Here is a 20,724-nt window from a genome sequence, read left to right on the forward strand (position 1 = left end):
GGCAAACTCGTTCAAAGAGGTGGCTTTTAAGTAGATTCACAGAGATCTGAATGGTTTTATCCCCGGTTGTCAACTATCAACCAACAGAAACTACTTAACAGAGACTCTTGATATAATTTCCGTTAAACAAATCCCCGCCATTATATTTTTGTTGGATGCCAAGAAAGTATTTCGGCCTTGGGAGACCATTTTTGCATCCTAGAGAGGTTCAGGCTTCCTCCACAGATCAAGAGGCTTATACAAAATTTGTATAAAAAATGTGGAGGAAAAGTTGATTCTTAATACAAGAGAGGCAGGGATGTTGAAAGTTTAACGAGGACAAGAAAGAGCGGTCTCTTGTCCCCAGTAATGTCTGGCTTTTTCATTCAGTCATTGACTATAGCCTTTCAAAGAGAAGAGATCATCCAGCCACCTGTGCAACAGCTAAAAATAAACTAAGCGCATGATATAATGCTGATCTTAGATACAAAGAAGAAAACATAAGAGTTTTTTTACATGTTCAATTGGCAGGCAGAGGATCATTTAAATGATATGAAGGTTTAAGTGAAGTTATCATTTTGAATAGTTCAGTCTCATCTGGTAGTGAAAAGAAGTTCCACATCGCATTGTTTTTCGGAGTATATTCCATATAGCCAGAAAGAGGGGAACTTACCATGGGTAATAATATCGAGGAAGTGGGCTGGGTCTGCAAATGTGTGTTTGGTAAGGTGAGTTGTAGCTCTAGTTAAACTTTTCTTCTCTTTTTTTCTGAAGTGTGTAGAGAACTCCTCATCACTAGGGAATGAGTCCTTAAGGATAGAGTGCAGGTTAGTTGAGTGGTTTGCTTGCTGTTTGATCATTTTAAAGAGTTTTTTTCTGTCTGTTTTTAGCATGGTCTAGTTGTGAATAAAAGTAATTGGCTTTGGTACAACAGATGTGTTTGTTGTACGCACTTCTTGGTCATCCTCAACTGCTTGATGTTTGCTGTGGAATGAGAGTTTCTCCATGATCTCTCTGCCACCCTTAGTTTGTGTCTGTCCCCATTAAGGGAGCAGTTAAACCAGGGATTGGAGTGCTTGTTGGGAATACTTTAGAGCTGTTCTAGAGCAATTCAGTCAAGCAAATGGCATCTCTATGGTCTTAAAGAAGCAATCAAATGCATACATTGTATTGTATTGTAATTGCATTTATATAGCGTTTACTACCCCGGACGAGGCGTCGAAGCGCTTTTTCGGCGGGTAGCACACTACTCCGGGACCCATAGAGGATTAGTGTTGAATTAGTATAGTGAAACATGCAAGTACATTTTAAGTGGTGGATAGGTTAGTCAGTTATTTGGATTTGGAATGATAGCAGAAGGATAGAGGAGGACAAAGGTTTGTATTTATTTATCGCTCGCTTGTTGACGCATGCTATTCAGGAAGCCTATAAATGATTAGTGGTGAATTAATATGGTGAAATGTGAGGTAATTTCAGTGGTGGATATTAGTATGTTACTTGGAGTGAGAAGGATAGCGAATGTATAAAAGAGGAAGAAAGATTTGCATTCATATAGCACTTGTGTTTCAGCCTACGATTTAAGGCTTCCTAATGACAGAGCAGGGACCTGGGTCACCTAAACTCTTAAGGGGTTTTGTTATACTAAAACCGACGGTGTCAGCGTTTGCTTTATTGGCCTTAAAAGATGTAACAATCTATGAAAGATCTGGAACACGCCAGACCTTCTGTTGTTACTTTTTACACCACGTGTTCTGGTGCACAGGTAGACAGGGACACAAAAGTCACCACCTTTCCTGGTGCAGTAGCAGGAGCGATCCCAGACGTCAGCTGGTGGTGAAAAAGTCGAAGTACCCGTGACATAGCGGTCCTCAGTTAAGACATCGATTTGATGTGAGATTTAGTTACTACTACCGTTTCAAGGAAAGAAGTGGAGACAGGGAATAAGTTATCTTTGTTCATTGTTCAACTGAGATTGATGCTGGGTTCTCCAAGCGGGTTGGAGGGAATAGTTAAGATCCTGAACGATGCAGGTGATGAATTATTACGGGAGGAGTTATAAGATAATAGAAGGTGGTGAATGTCAGCCTATGTTAAATGGTCAGTAATCCTATGGGGCCCGGATAGGTGGTTGGGATGTGGCCGTGATTTCCGGTGTAGGCTCGCCGAGTTTACCATGGACGAAGATCTATTTCGGTTGTGTTTAGCCATTGCGGGATGGCAAGGTTGGTAGGGCTAAGGGGTGGTATTTAGGTTCCAGAGTTTCTCCAACTTCATGGAGCAGTGTAACAGGTTCTGAAGGCCCCCTTTCACTGAAGATCATGCTGGAGGTCTGCCTGCTTATCATCAATGGAAGGTGTGTTTAAAGGGAAGGTGGATGGTCTAGGGGAAGACAGTGCATGAGCGTCTTTAGAGGAGGGAGTGGTGGTATGCAATATTCATTACTCAGCGGTAAGGTGGCAACTATTAAGCGACAGGAAGGGAGAGGTGGCTAGTGAGCACTACATTGGAGGAGGAGAGAGGAGGAGGAGAGAGGGAGAGGGGTAGGAAGAGGAGTCCGCTTGGATTCAGCAATAGGCCGATTATGCATAAAGGTAGAAGAAGCCCTGGGTTGGGGCACGAGGTGGATGAGTGAAGGGTCCATTGGGGTGGAGGAGGGTGGAGGAGAGAGGAGGATGACGTGGGGGATGAAGTATGAGTTTTTAATACAGAGTAGAGAATTTGATTTGGCGAAGTAGACAGTACAGTACTGCCTAAAGAATTTTTGAATCTCAAAGATTTTAGCAAACTGTTCAAGATTACAGTCAGCTGCTTGAATAAGGATGTCCCCATTGTTGTATATGGATATTTGCGAGATCCCCTTGAAGTCTGGGGAGGTTATTATAGTTATTTGGAAACTGTGAGGAGTTTTCCTTAAAGGTTTGGATCGGAGCAAGGAGTTTAGGAATTTTCTCCATTTAGCTCTTCTCTTAGTGAAGACGATTAGGTTGTTAACCACAACATCTTTTGAAGTGCAAAAGTATGAATCAGAGATGAGCGTTTCTGGGTGCTGCTTGAGAAAATTATGAATGAAGTTCTTAGCAACGTTTTTGGATAGGTTAGTGGGGTAAACAATTTTAAATGCATTATGGCCCACCTGTGACAGTAGGTTACTGTACGGGCAGGTATTATTTGGAGCCATGTTGGAATAGGAGGCAAGGGGTGCGAGATGCGTATAGTTTTAACTTTAAGGACTAAATGTAAAGAGGATTATTATAGGCATGCCTAATCAGTTAGTGTGTATATATAAAAGAAACACCAATATGCATTTTAGAAGAAAGTTAAGCAACCAGCTGGTGCGACAAAAGAATTAAACTGAAAGTCATGCTTCAGACCTCCGTGTTGTATGTAAAACCTAGAGCCAATTTTTAAGTGTAGAGAGAAACAATAAGCAAGGGTTTCACGTAAGCAATAGAGAAACACATTCATGGCTGACTGGCTTCATTGTAAAACATTTTTAAAAATAATTAAGAATCGGGATTTATCAGCAAATGACACTGTTCCCACATGGCGTAAACTGAAGATGGCAGACAAATATACCACTCTTTTGTATCCCTGAAAAAAGGCAATGTAGCACTTACAGTGTAGTGACACACCTTTCTGCCAAGTAACTGGAACTGCATTATCATATCATTTACTAGTTCTGAAACCTCCCACAAATATTGACCAAATTACCCTCATTCTACTATGTAGAATTCCTAGGTACCTCTATATTAAGGGTCTACCCAACTCTATTAGTGCACCTCAATCATGACCAATTATACCTCTGGGTGTTCCTGGCTACCCTGTTACTTATAGCACCAAAGCACCTGCATACAATATTTTCTATTGCAGCACTTTGCTTTATCCTCCACACCTGCTCCACTCTCCTTTCATTAATCCTGCTGTTAACTCGCTACAATATCCTGCCCAGCCCTCTCATTTGTAATATATTTTGTCACTATTTGGCATTTCTTCCACATCTAAAGTGCTGTGGGGAATCTGCTCTTAAGTTACATAAGTACATTATATAAAAGAAAAGAAGAAAAGGTCCAGTAAATACTACCATGGGGGTTTCTCCAAATCTCAAGACATGCAACAAATGCCCAGGTGTCTCCGCAGTGGTGTCTCAAATTTTCTTATTTTTTATCATGAATGAGCAAACAACGTCAATACTCAAAGTTAAACAAAAGTATCCACAGCCCAATGCTGGTGCCTTGTTAGACACGAAGAAGCAATTTATCGGAGATCTTTTTTCCTTACCTTGTTGCTCCCTCTGGCCTTGCTGCTGATGCTGGAATCTTTACTTGCCACAATCTCCACATCTTTGGCCACGATCAGCACACAGGTGGAACTGTCATCTCCAGAGAGACAGCTGCAGGAAAGAAGGCATGATTACAATTGGAAGCGGCATAATTTAATCCTTTCCAGCAGCTGCAATGAGACTGTGGAACGCCATTCCAACCAATGAGCCTATCTTATGTAGCCTTCGAGAATGGGATGCATCAGTTCTTACTAGGTGGTACACTCAGGAAATAAAGGGTCTCCCAAAGTGACAATAATTTTACATTAACAAAAGACCAGCTTTATTCTCAGTTTATTGGTGCCCCTTGGGCAGTGTAACAGCAGTATGATCGCACATATTTTTAGTAATTATGACTCTCTGTAGTTACTAACTTCATCATAACCTGGATGCTGGCTTGTTAGGGATGCCCTAGAAGGTATGAGCAGACAAATCAACATTGCCAAGAACACACCAAAAAGCTATGACTTACAAAAACAAGAGAGAGGAAGAGGCAGCACATAAAACACGAATACAAGTGTGGATAAATAATAAAGTAATTGTGGGATAGAGACCAATAAACTAGTGTCAGACAATCAACAAAGAATCTTTATGGCTTTATTTGAGAGAGTGGAAAGGAGGAAGGCAGGCATCATCAGAATATAGTAATCAAATTAGCCACTAAAAAACTTGGGACAAGGTATGATTAGAAAGCAAAAACACAAGATTATTTGCTACAATAAATATAACTGGTGCAGAGACCAAAAGGTAGAAATGGATTGTGTGAAATCTAGTATTATATAAAGGGACAGGTGGATGAGCATTAAAAGAAAAAAGACTCACCACAGAGGAATGTGACAGATGAATAGAAAACAAAGTGATGTGGAAAGAAAAGGTAACAAAGAGCAAGGAAGGAAAGCAACAGAAGAAATTGGATGAACATAAAGCACCAATGTGTAGTTGAATATTAAAATGGACACAAATGCCATTCTGCTATACGATTTGTAATAGATATGGAGCACTGAGTGTACGACAAATATCCCGTCATCTTGGAAAAAAGAACCAATATCATCTCTTTCATATGGGCATGTGCTCCTTGCTGCTATGTATTTAGTTGGAAAAAATGAATTGTAACCAACTTCCATTTCTTAACTTTAGACACATGTTGGGACAGTCTGATGAGTCAAACTACAAAGGGTTAACAACAAAAGCAGCAGCATAGGCTTAACAAAATTAACAAAGAAGGGAGGTAGAGTAAACGAAGTAGGATTCTTACTCCACAAGCTAACATGTATAAACAAAAGGAATCCTACCAAAGGAGATGTGTTACCCAAGGGATATGGGAGCACTCCGTGTTTTTTAAAATTCCCCTCACACACCAAAAGGTCCCTTGGTGTCATGCTTCATCATCGGGGTCTTCGCACCCCTCTAACGGGATGCGGCGTGCTACGACCTACAACTACACGGGAGCACTGATGAATGACTATGTGTGGTGTGTGTGGTGCATGTGATAAAGCAAATAAGTGAGTGGTGGTAGATAGTGACTGGTTTTAAAAAGTACCTGGCTCGTAGGTGAAGGAAAAAAATTTATTCAGGACCTCGGGCTGGCACTATTAAAAAGAAGTGAAGTGCGAGGTAACATCTGTCATGATAATGGACAGTACCTCATGTGTGCGTCGACATGTTTCGGAGCAAACGCTCCTTCTTCAGGACGGGAGCACAACTTCCCCACCTTACTCATGTTTTTCTTATTAATAACTCAAAAAATAATGTTAGTTAACAAAAAGTGATATTTTTAAGTGATAAAAAGGCTATAATGTGCCTACAGCGGTTTTTGCTCAGGATACATGCAATTGCATGACCTGAAAAAGAAAAAGAAAAATAGAAATGGTCACCCAGGTTGTGGGTAAGTTCTACAGGTGCAGTCACCTGGAACAAACCATATAGCACAGTTTGCCCTGTAAAAGAAAAGACTTACAAAACACACAACACAAGGAACACACAAGACTGTCTGAATTATAATATCAGGGAAATGTAGGTCATACTTAATAGATATGGTTTGCTTGCTTCATGAGCTCACAGGGGCGTCTGGGGGTTAATTGCTATTTTGTGCAATCTGAGTGGAGAGATAAACAGGAGCAGATGAAAAAATGAGAAAATGAACAAAGGAGTTGATGATCAATTCTTACTCACTGGTTTTAGAAGAGAAGTTCAATTGCCCTGCCAAGTATACTCACAGACCGGGGACGAGTATTCACCGTCTTTCCCCACATGCAGCTCCGCTCGAATGGTAGTGAGAGCTAGCTGTGGGTGGTATTTATACCATGCTGTCCTAAGTACGTTGGTCAGAATTGCCAATTAGGCAGGTGCGATATTCTGTCCAAATATGGGTTTTCCGCTGGCTCAATTACCGGTTTTCTAGTCACTCACACCTAAACCCAATCATTTCCTTTGGAAGGGGAGGTCCCGTTCCTACTCAGGCGCTGCCGCTTACATCTCGGCCTCGCGCATGCTCCGTTGGTTCTGTCACAGGCGCGCATGCTCTGCAAGGAGATATTGATTCAGCAGCGCATGCGCTGTCGTGTGGTTGGACGCCTGAGTCTTGCTATGCTCAATATGAATAGAGGACTATGTGGAAATGGTGCCCCATGCTCTCCTATAGGTCAATGCACGTTGAAGTTAATACAAAGGGTTTATTATAAATGAGTTAATTTAAATATTATGGGATTTCAAAAGCTACAGAATTCATGCCTGTATGATACTCAAAATAAACATACAATCGTATTGTTGCAGTGACCAAGGTTCCCAAAGGGCATCTTTACAGGGGGTGATAGTCTCAACATCACAAATGATATAGGGTAACTTTACACAATGTATGTGGGTACATGGCTCTTGTTCAGAATAGGACAGATGGTTAGGACCTGCTCAGTTTTGTGTTGCCCTTAGTTGGATAGTTGTGACCACGGAACATCATCATTGAGTCCATGAATATGCGTGCCCAAGCGAAACACCCATCTTTGTTCCTTTTGGAACAAGCCGTTTTCAGATGGTAGTGATTCAATAATTGTCCACCTTAGGTCATTGACACAATGCTGTTCTTCTAAGTAATGTGTTGCCATTTTGGTAGTGCTTTTTTTGCACCGGACATTACTTTTGTGCTCACTTAGTCTCGTTTTCACTGCTCTGGTGGTCATCCCCACGTATTCCAAACCACAAGGACAGGTTATTAAGTAGACCACGTTTTTGGTGTTACAGTTAGTGAAACGTCGTTGCTCCCAAATTGTGCCGTTTCTGAATGTGAGAGTCTTGCTCTTTTGTGTCAAGTGACAACTGCTACAATTGCCACAGGGAAAATGGCCTTGGATCCCGACTGGGTTCGTCCTTGTATCCGTCCTTGTTTTCGGTCTGGTATGCACCAGGATGTCCTTCAGGTTCCGTCCTCGACGATGTGCGTGCATTGGTTTCTCCAGATGTAGGGTGCCACAATTAAGAATAGACCAGTGTTTGTTTATAATTTTAGACACTTCATTGGACACAGTGCTGTAGGTAGTGACACAAATCGGTCTTTTTTTATCACTAATCTCACGTTCTCTTTCTTCTAAGAGAGCTTCCCTGTGGTTGTTTCTTGCCCTCTTCATGGCTTTGTTGATTGTCTTTTCTGGATACTGCCTTTGCAGAAGTTTTTTCTTTAGGTCACAAGCCTGTGACCTATACTCGGTCAGTTCGGTGCAGTTACGCCTCAATCGTAGAAATTGGCCATATGGCAAGTTCTCTCAAATGTCTAGGATGAAAACTATCATACCTTAGAAGACAATTCCTCGCAGTCGGTTTAAAATGGGTGGTGCTTTTCAATTTTCCACCTTCTGTATAGACATTCAGGTCCAGAAAGACCAAGGATTGGTCTGACACAGTACTGGTGAATTTCAGAAAGGCATTTTGATTGTTCAGCCATGTTAGAAAATCCATCGCTGACCTGTGATCTCCATTCCAGATGACGAAAACGTCATCTATATACCTTTTCCAGGTATCAATTTTACTCCTATATGGGTTATCTGAATGCAGTATTTTATTGGTCTCCAAATGGTGGACGTATAACCCAGCCAAACTAGGAGCAAAGGTACTGCCCATGCTGGTACCATGGCTTTGCAGATAAAGAGTCTGTTTGTACTGAAAAAAGTTCTGTTGTAATGCCAACGAGATACATTCAAGGACCACACCTCTCGGTGTTTGGTACTTCCAGGGAGTAGTGAATAGTACCTCTTCGATGATTTGGAGTGTTTCGTCATGTGGCAAACTCGTGTACAGACTCTCCACGTCTAAACTCATCAGGAGTTGTGTGGAGGGGTCAAAATCTCTGTTGTCTAACAGTTGTAGAACGGATTTAGTGTCTTTCAGATAAGTCGTTGTGGACTGGACCAAAGGACGTAAGAAGGCATCCGCAAATTTGGAGAGGGGTTCTAGAATAGAACCGATCCCCGACACAATCGGTCTTCCCGGTGGATTGGTCATGTTTTTGTGAATCTTGGGGATGCAGTAAAAATAGGGGGTGCGTGGTGTAGGTTGTTTCAAGAACTCGGCCTCGTTTCTGCTCAACCAATCATGCGCAAGCCCCTCTTCGATCATGCCTCCTATCCTAGTGCGGAGTCTCTCGGTAGGGTCATCCTGTAAGACTGTGTAGTTTTGTCTATCTGATAACAATCTCAGACACTCTGTGTCATATGCCTCTGTTGTCTGAACCACAATGGCCCCACCCTTGTCCGCGGGTTTTATGATTATTCTGTCATTGTCAGCAAGTTCTCTTATGGCTTGTTGCTCATGTTTGTTGGTATTATGGAAAACCTTAGTTGTTGACAGGTTAATTTTGTTGACTTCCATCATGATCGCCTTTTTCAAAGTTAATATTTCGATAGGTAGAGAGGAGTCAGGAGGGGTGAATGTGGACTTAGGTCGTAGTCCTGTATCTGTTACCCCTTGGGTATGTGGTTTATCCTGGAAAAAGGCCTGTAGTTTCAGCTTCCTCACAAAATCCTTCATCTCCATATTCAGTCTGAAAATACCTGGTTTGTGCATGGGCACAAAACCAAGTCCCTTGTTTAATACCCTCTTCTGGATCTCAGTGAGAGGCCAGGGGGTCAGATTGACCACTAGGTCCCACTCTTGCTTGTGGATGGGTGATTCGGGAGAGATCCTGTCATACTCCTCGTTGTCCTGGAGTTGTTCTGTTCCTGCTGGTCTTCCCAGGCCACATTGTTGCCTTTTCTGTTTCTTGCCCGTGTCGCGGGGCGTGAGCCTAAAAAAGGCTGCTGATCATAGAAGCCCTCGTTGTATTCTGGGTTCCACTGTTGGTAGTTTGGTCCTGCAACTGGTGGACCAAAAGGAAAAGGGGGGAATTGTGGAGGGCCTAGGTATGTAGGATATTGGGGTTGCGGTTGGTGCTGGTAACCTCTCCACCCCCTTTGTCTGGGGAATTGCTGTCTTCTTTGTCTCCAGCCCCCTCGCCGTTGTTTATACCCTTTGTTCCCACTGGAGTTGGACCCAGAGGAGCCAGTGTCCGAACCATCGCTATCAATATCACTGTTTGAGTTTTTGGGAACATAATCAGCTTTAGTGTATGGGTAGGCCCCTTCTGGTGTGAATTTCGCTTTATCCTTGCTCAGTTTGTTAGTTTTGCTTTGTTTAAGTGTATACTCAAAATCAGTCATCTGCTGATTGAGTTCATCCAATCTTGCTTTTAGGTCAGCTGGTGATATGTATGTATTGAGTTGGACTTCGATTTTGGTAATCTCTATCTTTAGTTCTTGAGTGATCCTGGCTGCTGTTTTGACTATCAAGACTAGCATAGGCTTAGCCACACACAACAGTTACAGCTTTATTTATTTATTTTATTTATTTAGCGATTTATAGAGCGCCTGGTGACCCGGAGGCATCCCCGCGCTGTAGCATTTGAAAGATCAAGCTACCGTTGGACCAATCTTTCCTCACATACAGGCAAGGGCAGTTCAAGCCTCAAAAATACAGTTACGGGGGGCGTGGCTAAGATGGCGGCTCGGTAAGACGTGTCTCGCAGAGGCTCCCCAGGCCTGATCCCCCGCCAGGGTACCCTGCGGACCTTCGCCCTCACCGAGCCGGCCAGCAGCAGCGGGCAAGAACCGGGAAGCAGTGCGGCATCGGAGGAGCCGGCGGCGAGGCTCGAAGCTGCCGCAGACCGCAGATGCACGGAGCTGCCTGACGGCGAGGGGCTAGTGCGGGCGGCAGCGACCCGAGCGCAGGGGCCGAGCGGCCCGGAGAGACCCCAAGCGACACCTGGGGCCGGCGTGTGGGAGAGTCGGGGATCCCGACAGCGATTCCAGAGCCCCGGAGGTACCACCCGGCATCACCAAGCGGCGACTGGCGCCGGCAGGGGAGAGGGATCGAGGCGCCGGGTCCGTCGGCCCCAGAATCTACGCGAGGCCCCGGCGTGGGCCTGGTGGAGGTGAGCGCCGAGGGCCGGAGACGCCTGACTGCGGCTGGAAGGCGCGACTGAGGGAAAGCGGCGCTGCTGCCGAGAGGTGGGTCGGTCCTAGCACGGCGCTTCAGGCGCGGGCCGTGCACCGGTGAGGACCCCCGCGGTGTCTGCGGGGGCCGAGGGGAGCAGGCCGGCAGCAGCCGTCCACGGCCCAGCGGCCTGAGTGGAGCCAGGTCCGTCGGCCTACGGGACAACGCGGGGCCCCGGCGTGGGCCCAGTCGAGGAAGCACGGCCCGGCTGTGCAGCGGGCCGGTGGGGCATATCGACCCCGGGCAGCAGAGGGGCTCGGCGCCCATACAGAGAAGGTGAGCGGCGCCCAGGAGGCGGCCGGGACGCAATTGCGGTCCCAGCGGGGGATCCCCCCCCCCCACTTGGAGGCACACCTGGCTGAAGCGCGACTAGGATCTGGGAAGGCCTGAGGTTGCGGAAGGCCCTGGGAAGGGGAGTACCGAGCGGGTGGCCTGCAGCCCAGGGATACCTGGCGGGAGCCAGCCCTATACCTCAAGCGAGGGACAGCAGTGGGGTCGAGGCCTGTGGCCTAGGGAAGAGGCCCCTGGGACACGATACCGGCCTTTTCAGACGACGGCCTTTTCAGACGACGGCCAGAGCGCATCGGAGCACCCTGCCGAATCACACGGAGCCCTGACCAGGCTGAGGCCCACGGCTGGGATAGCCATGTCGAACCGGAAAGGGAACCGCAACATCTCGGAGATGCTGGTCAAGGGACCCCCCAAGCCCGATAAAAGCCCAGACAAACCGGCGCCGAGGCCCACCCCGGGGGGAAAGATCTACCAGAGGGTGAGGCGCCAGCGACCAAGGCGTTCATGGAATCCCTCTTCGCCTCCCTAAAAGACGATATTCAAACTTTCCGGCAGGAAATGACCGGGGAGCACAAGGAACTCCGGCGGGACGTCGACGAACTGGGGGAGAGAGTGGCGGCCAATGAGCTCTCGGGCCAGGCCCGTAGTGAGGAAATAGAACTCCTTCGGCAGGAGATCGTCCGTCTTCATGATCAGCAGATAGATCTCCAGACCCACGCGGAGGATCTGGAGAATCGCTCCAGACGCAATAACATTCGAGTCCGGAATGTGCCGCTCAAGGCGGAGGGGGAAGACATGGCGGGATACCTGCAGACACTCTTCCGGATGGTGCTGGGGGAAGGAGAGGACTTCGCGGTTCGGATCGACAGAGCCCACCGTGTGGGCCCGGCCCGCCGGACCCAGGGCCCCCCACCGGACATTTTGGCCTTTCTGCCGGACTATCCCTTAAAGGAGCGCATCCTGAGAGAGGCTCGTCACAAGCAACCCCTCCGCTTCCAAGATCACAATGTGGAACTTTTTCAGGACTTGGCTGCGTCCACCCTACAAAAGCGGAGGGCGTTTAGGGTTGCCACTACTTTCCTGCGTAAAGAGGGGGTCCCGTATTCCTGGGGACACCCGTTTCGCCTGGTCTTTAAGTGGAAGGGCGCCCTCCACCAGCTGCGTTCCCTACGAGACACATGTGAGGTGCTAGGCATCCCCTATGAGGACCCACGACAGGACGACATGGCGGACCGGCAGTCCTCTGGGGCCGGGACGGGCTCCCCCGGGAGGTCGAGGGACGGATGGCAGACAGTGCGGCGGGACAGGCAGCGGAAGAAGCCTCTCAAGCCCGATCCGGACACGGTGGCCTTGGAACAGGCTGCAGCAATCCAGGAAGTATCCAAAGACACAGGCGCAGCCCCCTAAATGGATTTTGGTGAAGGTCGACATCAGATAAGTTTTGGCTCCTGGATGGGGGGGGTCGGGGGGCCATGAGCCGCCACTGCCACACACCCACTCATTGACTCATTTACCGCAGGCCTAGACTGTCTCATGATTGGCCTGGGACAATGTTCACCAGTTGGGGGGGGGAGGGGTGCAGGGGACTGTTGGGGGGGGAGTTGGGGCTTGGGGGGAGGGGAGGGGGGGAGCTCGGTGTGCTCACTATCGAGTGGTGTTTGGTACCAGGGGTTGGGCTGGTTGGAGGTCTAGGGCAAGGCAGAAGGGACGCATGCGTACGCATGGCTGCTGACAGCATACGTATCCTCTCACTTAATGTCAAGGGACTCAATAACCCCATCAAAAGAAGGGCAGTCATCTCCTTCCTTGAGCGCTCGGAGGCTGAACTATGTCTGTTACAGGAAACGCACCTGTTGGCGAAAGATTGGCACCGCATGAAAGCTAGGGCCTTCCCCCACCAATTCTACTCCGCGACTGGCGAAAAGAAAGCGGGTGTCGCTATACTTGTGGCCAGACACTTCAAAGGGCGGGTTGGGGATAAGGTGGCCGAAATCAGGGGCAGGCTCCTAGCACACACGATACATGTGGGTACCTCCTCCTTCACGCTGGGCTCCATTTATGCACCCAACACCAAACAAGAGGTTTTCTTGAAAGGTGCGCTGTCTGAAGCACTCTCGGAAGATCTGCGACTGGTACTAGTGGGAGGGGACTTGAACCTGGTCATGGACAATGAGAAGGATAGGTCTGGGAAGAGGTTTGGGGACTCCGGAGCGCTGTCAGTGACAGGGAAGCAGTGGTTAAGGGACAGGGGGCTCACTGACATCTGGCGGGACATACATCATACTGCCCCGGGATACACCTTCTACTCTCATGTGCACCACACGTATGCCAGACTAGACCACTTCCTGGGCTCGGATGACATACTTCCCATGGTTCGGACATTGACATTACGCCGGCGGCACTTTCAGATCACGATGCGGTGACCCTCCAACTGACCGTCCCACGTGCCCCTCCACATAGGGGCAAGTGGCGACTCAGGGAAAATATACTGGCACGCAAGGGAGTTGTGCAGCAACTGTCCCAAAGCATCACCACTTATCTAGATCAGAACGACACGGGAGAAGTAACCCAGGCGACACTGTGGGGGGCGCTGAAGGCGGTCATTAGGGGCGAAATCATGGCGATCGCCGCGGCGGAAAATAAGGAGCGAAAGGATCGGAGACGGGACCTGGAGACGCAGGTGCTAGATCTGGAGCGGGTCCACAGCCGGACGGGAGCCCCCCGGATTTGGCGCAAGCTGAAAGCGGTCAGGGCGCAACTGGCGAGTCTGGACCTGGACAGGGCGGAATATGCGGCACTCCGCCTCCGCCACACGTATTATGTGGGGGGAGACAAGACGGGCCGCCTGCTGGCCAGCAAACTCAAGGCCAAAACCGTCCGCTCGCAGATCCCTGTGATTCGCGGGGACGATGGTGGCGAGGTCCGAGAGGATGACCACATAGCGGAGGCATTCCGGACTTTCTATGAGCGGCTGTATGCCGCCGATCACACCGTGGGAGAGGAGGAGGGGAAGACCTACCTGGAGTCTATGGAGGTCACTGCCCTTAACGATGTGAACTCCGCAGCGCTAGATGCTCCCTTCCGCCTGGAGGAGGTCATAGCGGCCATTGCCCGTCTTAAACCCTTGAAGGCTCCGGGCCCAGACGGCTTCCCCGCGGGCTTTAATAAAACCTTCTGCCCCCTCCTGGCGCCTGTCCTTACAAAGCTATTCAACTCATTCGAGGGCCAGGGCTCCATCCCGAGGGAGATGTTGGAGGCAGAAGTCGTGGTCCTTCCAAAACCGGGCAAAGACCCCTCACGCTGCGCGGCGTATAGGCCGATTTCGCTCCTCAACGTGGACCTTAAGCTCTTCACGGGCATCCTGGCCTCCCGGCTGGGCCCGTGCCTGCCGGGCGTTATCGACCCTGACCAAGCGGGCTTCGTCCCCTCCAGGCAATGCGCGGATAACACAAAGCGCATTATGCATGTCATAGACAAAGCATACGCCAACGCCTCGGACGCAGCACTGCTCTCGGTGGACGCCGAGAAGGCGTTCGACAGGGTGGACTGGAGGTTCCTGGAACAGACGCTGGTCAAATTCGGAGTGGGTCCGCGATTCCGCTCCTGGGTGGCGGGATGCTACGCGTCCCCGAAGGCGACCATCAAAGTCAACGGGGTCAGCTCTAAGCCGTTCGACATCCGGAGAGGCACGCGGCAGGGCTGCCCACTCTCGCCGCTCCTGTTCGCCCTTTATATCGAGCCATTTGCCCAGCGGGTCCGGGACAACCGAGCCATAGCCGGGATCAAGTTTGGAGGAGTGGAGCAAACCATCAGCCTCTACGCGGACGACATTCTGGTGGCGGTGGATAACCCTCGGGTCTCTCTGCCGGCCTTCCTATCGGAAATGACCGCGTTTGGGGCAGTGTCGGGCTTCAAAATGAATGTCCAGAAGTCCGTCGTCCTGCCGCTAGGTAGCAACACCCGACCAGCTAACGGGGCTTCGTTGCACATAGGGGGGCTTGAGGTCAGCACCACCGTGCAGTACCTGGGGATAGACCTGACGCCGTCAACCGTTCAAACGGTCGACCTTAACTATACCAAGCTGCTGTCGCGAGTCCAGGGGGACATTGCGAGGTGAAAGCAACAGCCGCTTTCGTGGCTGGGCCGGGTGGCGGCCATAAAAATGTCCCTGTTGCCCAAGATCCTTTATGTATTCCAGACCATCCCGGTCACTCCCCCATTGGGGATGCTGAAGAAACTACAGGATGCCCTACATCACTATGTATGGGCAAATAAAAGGTCCAGACTGCGACGCGACCTGGCCACGAGGATGACAGCGGAGGGGGGTCTGGGGGTTCCGGACCTCAGGCGCTACTTCCAAGCGGCTCAGCTTAGATTCCTACTGGAGTGGTCCCGACCGACTTCGGAGAAGCACTGGTTGTTCCAGGACAGGGCCATGGCGGGCATGCCCCTCTGGAAGGTTCCCTACCTGGCGCGCCCGGACAGACCACCGTACCTCAAAAGATCCCCTATCACCGGGACCCTTTTGCAAGTGTGGGATGCTACCGCGGTCCCAAGGGGCCTGACGACCTTTCCCTCCCCCATGACGCCTCTGCTGGACAATCCGGCGTTCCCCCCTGGCAGCCCCACGAGCTCATTCCCACAGTGGCGACAATCCGAGTGTCGCTCAGCGGGCCACCTCTTCGATACGGAGGGCTTCATGACATGGGACGCCGTGACAGCACACTATTCACTGGATAAGCCGCTCCGCTACCAGTACTTCCAGCTTAGGCACTGGCTGACGCACGCCGATGTGGCGCCTTTGGTTGGACGCCCCCTCACCCCCTATGAGCGTTGGATAGTGACCAAGACATCGGACACAAGGTCCATCACGGAATTATATCAGATGCTGTCCCCTCCCCCCCCTTCGGAGAAATCTGCTGGGCAGAGGCGCTGGGAGAGGGAACTGGGGCGCGCTCTTTCAGCTAAAGAATGGCGAGACGTATACCACCGGGCTCATCATACGGCCAGGAATACCGCTAGCAGGAAGGCGGCGGTCAAGATCGCCTACTACTGGCACTTAACCCCTGAGCGTCTACACCAGGGGAATCCGAGCAAAGACCCTAAATGTTGGAGAGGGTGCGGGCACACGGGGACCATGCTACACATCCTGTGGGACTGCACCGAGGTACAGGAATATTGGACAGCGGTACTCAAGGACATAGACACTCACTTTGACACCGACATTCCACGATTCCCAGCTTATGCTGTTCTCGGACTGCCGAACGACCTGACGTTCCCCCTCAAATCTATGAGGGGAAAACAGATGGGACTGGCAATGGGGGCAGCGACGCAGCACTTCTTGTCACTCTGGGGGTCCACTAGGCAGCCCACACACACGGGGTGGCTACATCGGTTATGGTACATCATGGGGATGGAAAGGATACAGGCCTCGCTTACTCAGTCCTCCGAAACCTTCAGGGCGACCTGGCGTCCACTCATCTCTCTACTTTCCCAGGAATTTACGGAGCTCACATGCCCGAGGTATCTCCGGGTCCTGAAATTGGCGGAGGGGTTTAGAGATGAAAAGACCAGAGCGGAACACAAAGTCTAGCCTCTACACAGTACAACCAACATAGGCGCTACAAGGAACACACCGGGCGGGAGGGGGGAGGGTGGGGGGGCTTGGGGGTAGTTGAAGGGGTGGGATACAGTTGGGGTGGGGTGGGAGGGAGGGCCTGTTTGGGAGTTGGGTGAAAAGAGTTCGGATGGCCGCAGGGGGGCGTGCCCCTCCGCCAAGCTAGCATACTCGGGCGCCCGGACTTGCCTCACCTCATGGACACTCAGAGGGGTGCGCTGCTGGGTCGGGGACGGGCGCCATGACATCGCTTTTTGTTTCTTCATATATTGTATGTATCACATTGCTTTGTGGAACTCAATAAAAATATATTTGATCACAAAAAAAAAATACAGTTACTATTAGAATCGCCTGAAGCACACTGCCAGTGAAATAAAACTGTAAAATCAGACATGGAAACCAGCAGCGAACCAGTATGGTGGTAGTTGGGAAATCTATAATACATTGCAGCCAGTTTTGCAAATGGTATTATATTGCAGCCAAAACATGCAGTCATTGACTAAAGGGGAACCCAGACAGGGGGGAGTCTTTTGACATCAGAGCAACATCTGGGTAAAGACCAAGAAAACATTTCCTATCTAGAAGGGAGTCTTTGAGAGCCACTTTGAAAGCTCTCAATGAGGTGGAGGCCACCAGTTCAGGGGATACGTTATTCCAGCACGCGAGGCAGTGTTTGCGCGATCAGAACCAAGATGTGCAGGCTAAGGAGGTAGACACAGAGAAGTGCTGGAGAGAAGAGGATTTTGAGAGGCTCCATTTGTGATAGCATTGATAATGATACTAGAGTTACACATTTAAAGAGAAACATATTCTGCAAAGGCATCAACCAGTCTCACACTGGAACATGCAGGCTGTTGATCGTGTGGGTGACTAAGTTGAGGAGAAAGAGTTGCAAAAGGAGGAGAATGTAGTAGTGTCGTTTGTTGAGGAGCATTAACAGCTGTGCTAGGTTTTTTTGAGTTTGCCTTTTGTTGGTATCAAGTTCCTATGTGTTTCAAGGTACAGGGGGTTTGAGTTTTATGAGGGAATACTTAGAACTAAGTGGCTACGATTGTGCATTACTTGATTGGTGAGGTATGTATAAGCGAGATGATGCAGAGTGTAGTGTGTAGGGGAGGAATATTCTGTCTATTTCTGTTGGTTGAGGCATGCCTTTTGTGGATATTTCTGTTGGGTCACTTTTTACAGGATGAAATTGTGGTCAATCGAACCTGTGGGTGCAGGGTTATAGAGTTGAGAGATTAAGGTTTAGATTATGAGGTTCAGGATTCTGCCTTCCATGCACGAATGTGAGGTTATATGTATTGTGAGTACAAGGGAGGCTAGTTGATCCACGAAATAATCTTTAGGAGTTTCTTTGGTGTGATTCCTGGGAGACAACTTCTTGGAGTAATTGGAGTTGAGATTGACAATGGTGTGTTGATGTTGATGATTGAGAGAAAACAGTGTTAACATTTGTGTTGCAGCCAGAAGGCCTATATATAGATCAAAAGAAGGATGATGGAGTGAGCGAGCAAAGACCATGACCGCAGGAGAGACATTTGAAAGAGATATTGTGTCAAACGGAGAGAGCGGTAGATCAGGAATGTAGATTTGACTATGGATTGGTAAAAATACTATAAGGCTGTCTCCACTTTGATGGAAGGTACATTATTGTATGATTTTTTGATCATCTTAGATAAGTTCAAAGAGTGGAGATGAGTTAGAAAGCCACACTCTAATATGAGTGTATGTTGTTGTCTAATCTGCGATGTGCTAAGTAAATAGCATGTTTGTGTATCGAGTGGGTGTTGATGAGAAACAATGTGCTCGGTAGTGTAGATCTGTTGTGAGTCATCTAATGATGAGGTGGGTTAATAAGGTGGTGTTGAGGGTTTGTTTGTAAGTGGGTTGAAGGACAGATATGTCCATGGTTGCGAGGAGGGCAGGTGATTACTTAGCCAAGTACTTGCATAGGGTCCCTTTTGTCATTGAGAATGCCAAACAAAGGCGAAAGAGGCAGTCACAGCCTTACTTGGTTTGGCCCTTCAATGTAACATAAGGGCTCAGACACCCTGGGGAGCTTCATGAAAATGGGATGTTGAGAGGGATAGAGGCCTCAACGATTCAGGGCAGGTGAACAGGGACTTCAGGGGTCCCAGTAAGTTCTCTTCTTGATCTGAAGTAACCCCAGATTGAGTGTAACCCCACCCGGGTATTTGACTGAGATTTGGCCCAGGAAAGCTCACTCAACTTACACCACCAGGCATCAGTCATCAAGGCATGTAGCTTTGCCGTAACAGAGGCAGCAGGGTTAGCAACCGGAGCATCTTGTCTCTCAGAATCAGGTTCTCCTGCACCCTTGCAGGATCAGTGGTAACACCCACCACTCTGTTACCCAGACACTGCAACGCTGAAGTCTAAGAGTGCCAAAGCCTGGAACCCTGTTGTGGGAGGTATGACTCCACCCTTCCAGAACCACTGCTGTGGGTGACCGGTCTACCCGGTACCAGTTTTCACGACCTGGAGAGCACAAAATGGATGCTGCCAGCCACAGACACGATTCTGCTCTACTGCTACTGAGCCAAGCTCGAGCAGAGGAAGGCATGACAATAAGCATACTGTGACCACCTCCCAGACAGGGTTAGTGTATTGGGGCTGGGTGGGTGCACTCAGAGTGCCAGAAAGTCAGCACTGGGGGCACATTTGGTGTCCCTGTGCATAGTCCAGCTCAAACCAGTTCTGGGAGCCATTGGCTCCTGCTCTGGCACGAAACTGGACAAACAATAGGGGTGTAGCCACCCTTCTGTCCTGCCTCTCCTCTAGTAGGGTCCACAGAATCTTTCCAACCCCTTCGAATGGGTATAAAGTGGGTTACCGGACTGCAGGACTTTATATTTTACCTGGACAAGATTCTGCTAAGAAGAAACCAAGTACTGTCACTGACAGCATGACGCTCGACGACTGAAGAATCTCCCTTGGAGTAAACTCCCCTGCAAAAGCAGGCACCTAAACCCATCTGACCGGTTTGCTTCTCCCGAGCTCCTGAGGACTCTGGAGATTTCAGCAACACAGGAGGTGGGTTACCGAAGGTCCCTGAGGTCGATATGCCCTCTCAGCGATTCTGAGACCAGTATCTCTCGTGGGGACCGTGGAACCTGAACCTCTGTGCACCGCGTACATTTGCAGTTGCATATGCTTAGCGATGATTCCTGAGCCTGTGCTTTGGACTCCGTGTAGTCCCGACCCCGAGCAGTATTTGCACCGATAGATTTCCGGCCTCCACTATCCGAGTGTCCTGTAGGCTGGTCCTTTGCAAACTTGCTTGAGGTCTCTTCGCGATCCCTGGTCCGTTGGCATGTGGATCCTGGCGAGGGTCACCTTGTTTGTTCTTGGGATTACCTGGTTGCTTCAGACGTGCCCTGACTCTCCATCTCTTGGAGAGTCCCCTGGACCTTGCTGGTCCACACCGTAACCTGTTTCCTCTGACCATGTGGGTTGCATTTCCCAAGGCTTGTTGGTGCTCCAGCCGGACAATGACCCCTCAGCACTCTACATCCTTCGTGGGACAGCTCACCTCCGGATCCTGGTAGTCCTCGATGTCTCCTGGTCCCCGTGGCTGCAGAGTCAAGCAACCCTTCTTTGCACCTGAAGCACCTGACATCGGTGGGCATTCGACTACCGAGACCCTGGTCACCTGAAGTGACCCAGACTCTATCCCTTCTGCTTTCAGGTTCCTCTCACCTCGAATCCAGGCTTGGATTCCACCGGACACTTCACCTTCCTGGCAGCAGCAGCTTCTTTGCAGCTCTCCATTGAAAATGAAAACGACAAAGGTTTCCTACACCACTTGACCCCTATGCACCAGTCTCCTTTGAGATAGATAAAACGGGTACCTCAGAACTCACTGGTGGGTTGGCCCTAGAACCTCCTATGTTCCAAAGGGTTTGCTCCAAGTCCTCCTAGAAGTGTCCTTAAACTTTAAATCTGCAACCGCGACTTTCCCATAGAGTTTTACAGAGCATGC

The 20,724-nt window shown here is 49.3% G+C and overlaps 1 protein-coding gene across 1 annotated transcript in view; it reads right to left on the reverse strand.

Moving 5' to 3' along the window:
* EDC4 (enhancer of mRNA decapping 4) overlaps window positions 1-20,724 on the reverse strand; it is a 734,765-nt gene that overhangs the window by 631,132 nt on the left and 82,909 nt on the right. Inside the window, exon 3 of the mRNA XM_078670461.1 lies at window positions 4,258-4,369. Coding sequence (XP_078526587.1) covers window positions 4,258-4,369 — 112 coding nt within the window. The remainder of the gene's footprint in view (window positions 1-4,257; window positions 4,370-20,724) is intronic.

This window comes from Lissotriton helveticus, chromosome 12 (genome assembly GCF_964261635.1).
Source record: "Lissotriton helveticus chromosome 12, aLisHel1.1, whole genome shotgun sequence".
NCBI lineage: Eukaryota > Metazoa > Chordata > Amphibia > Caudata > Salamandridae > Lissotriton > Lissotriton helveticus.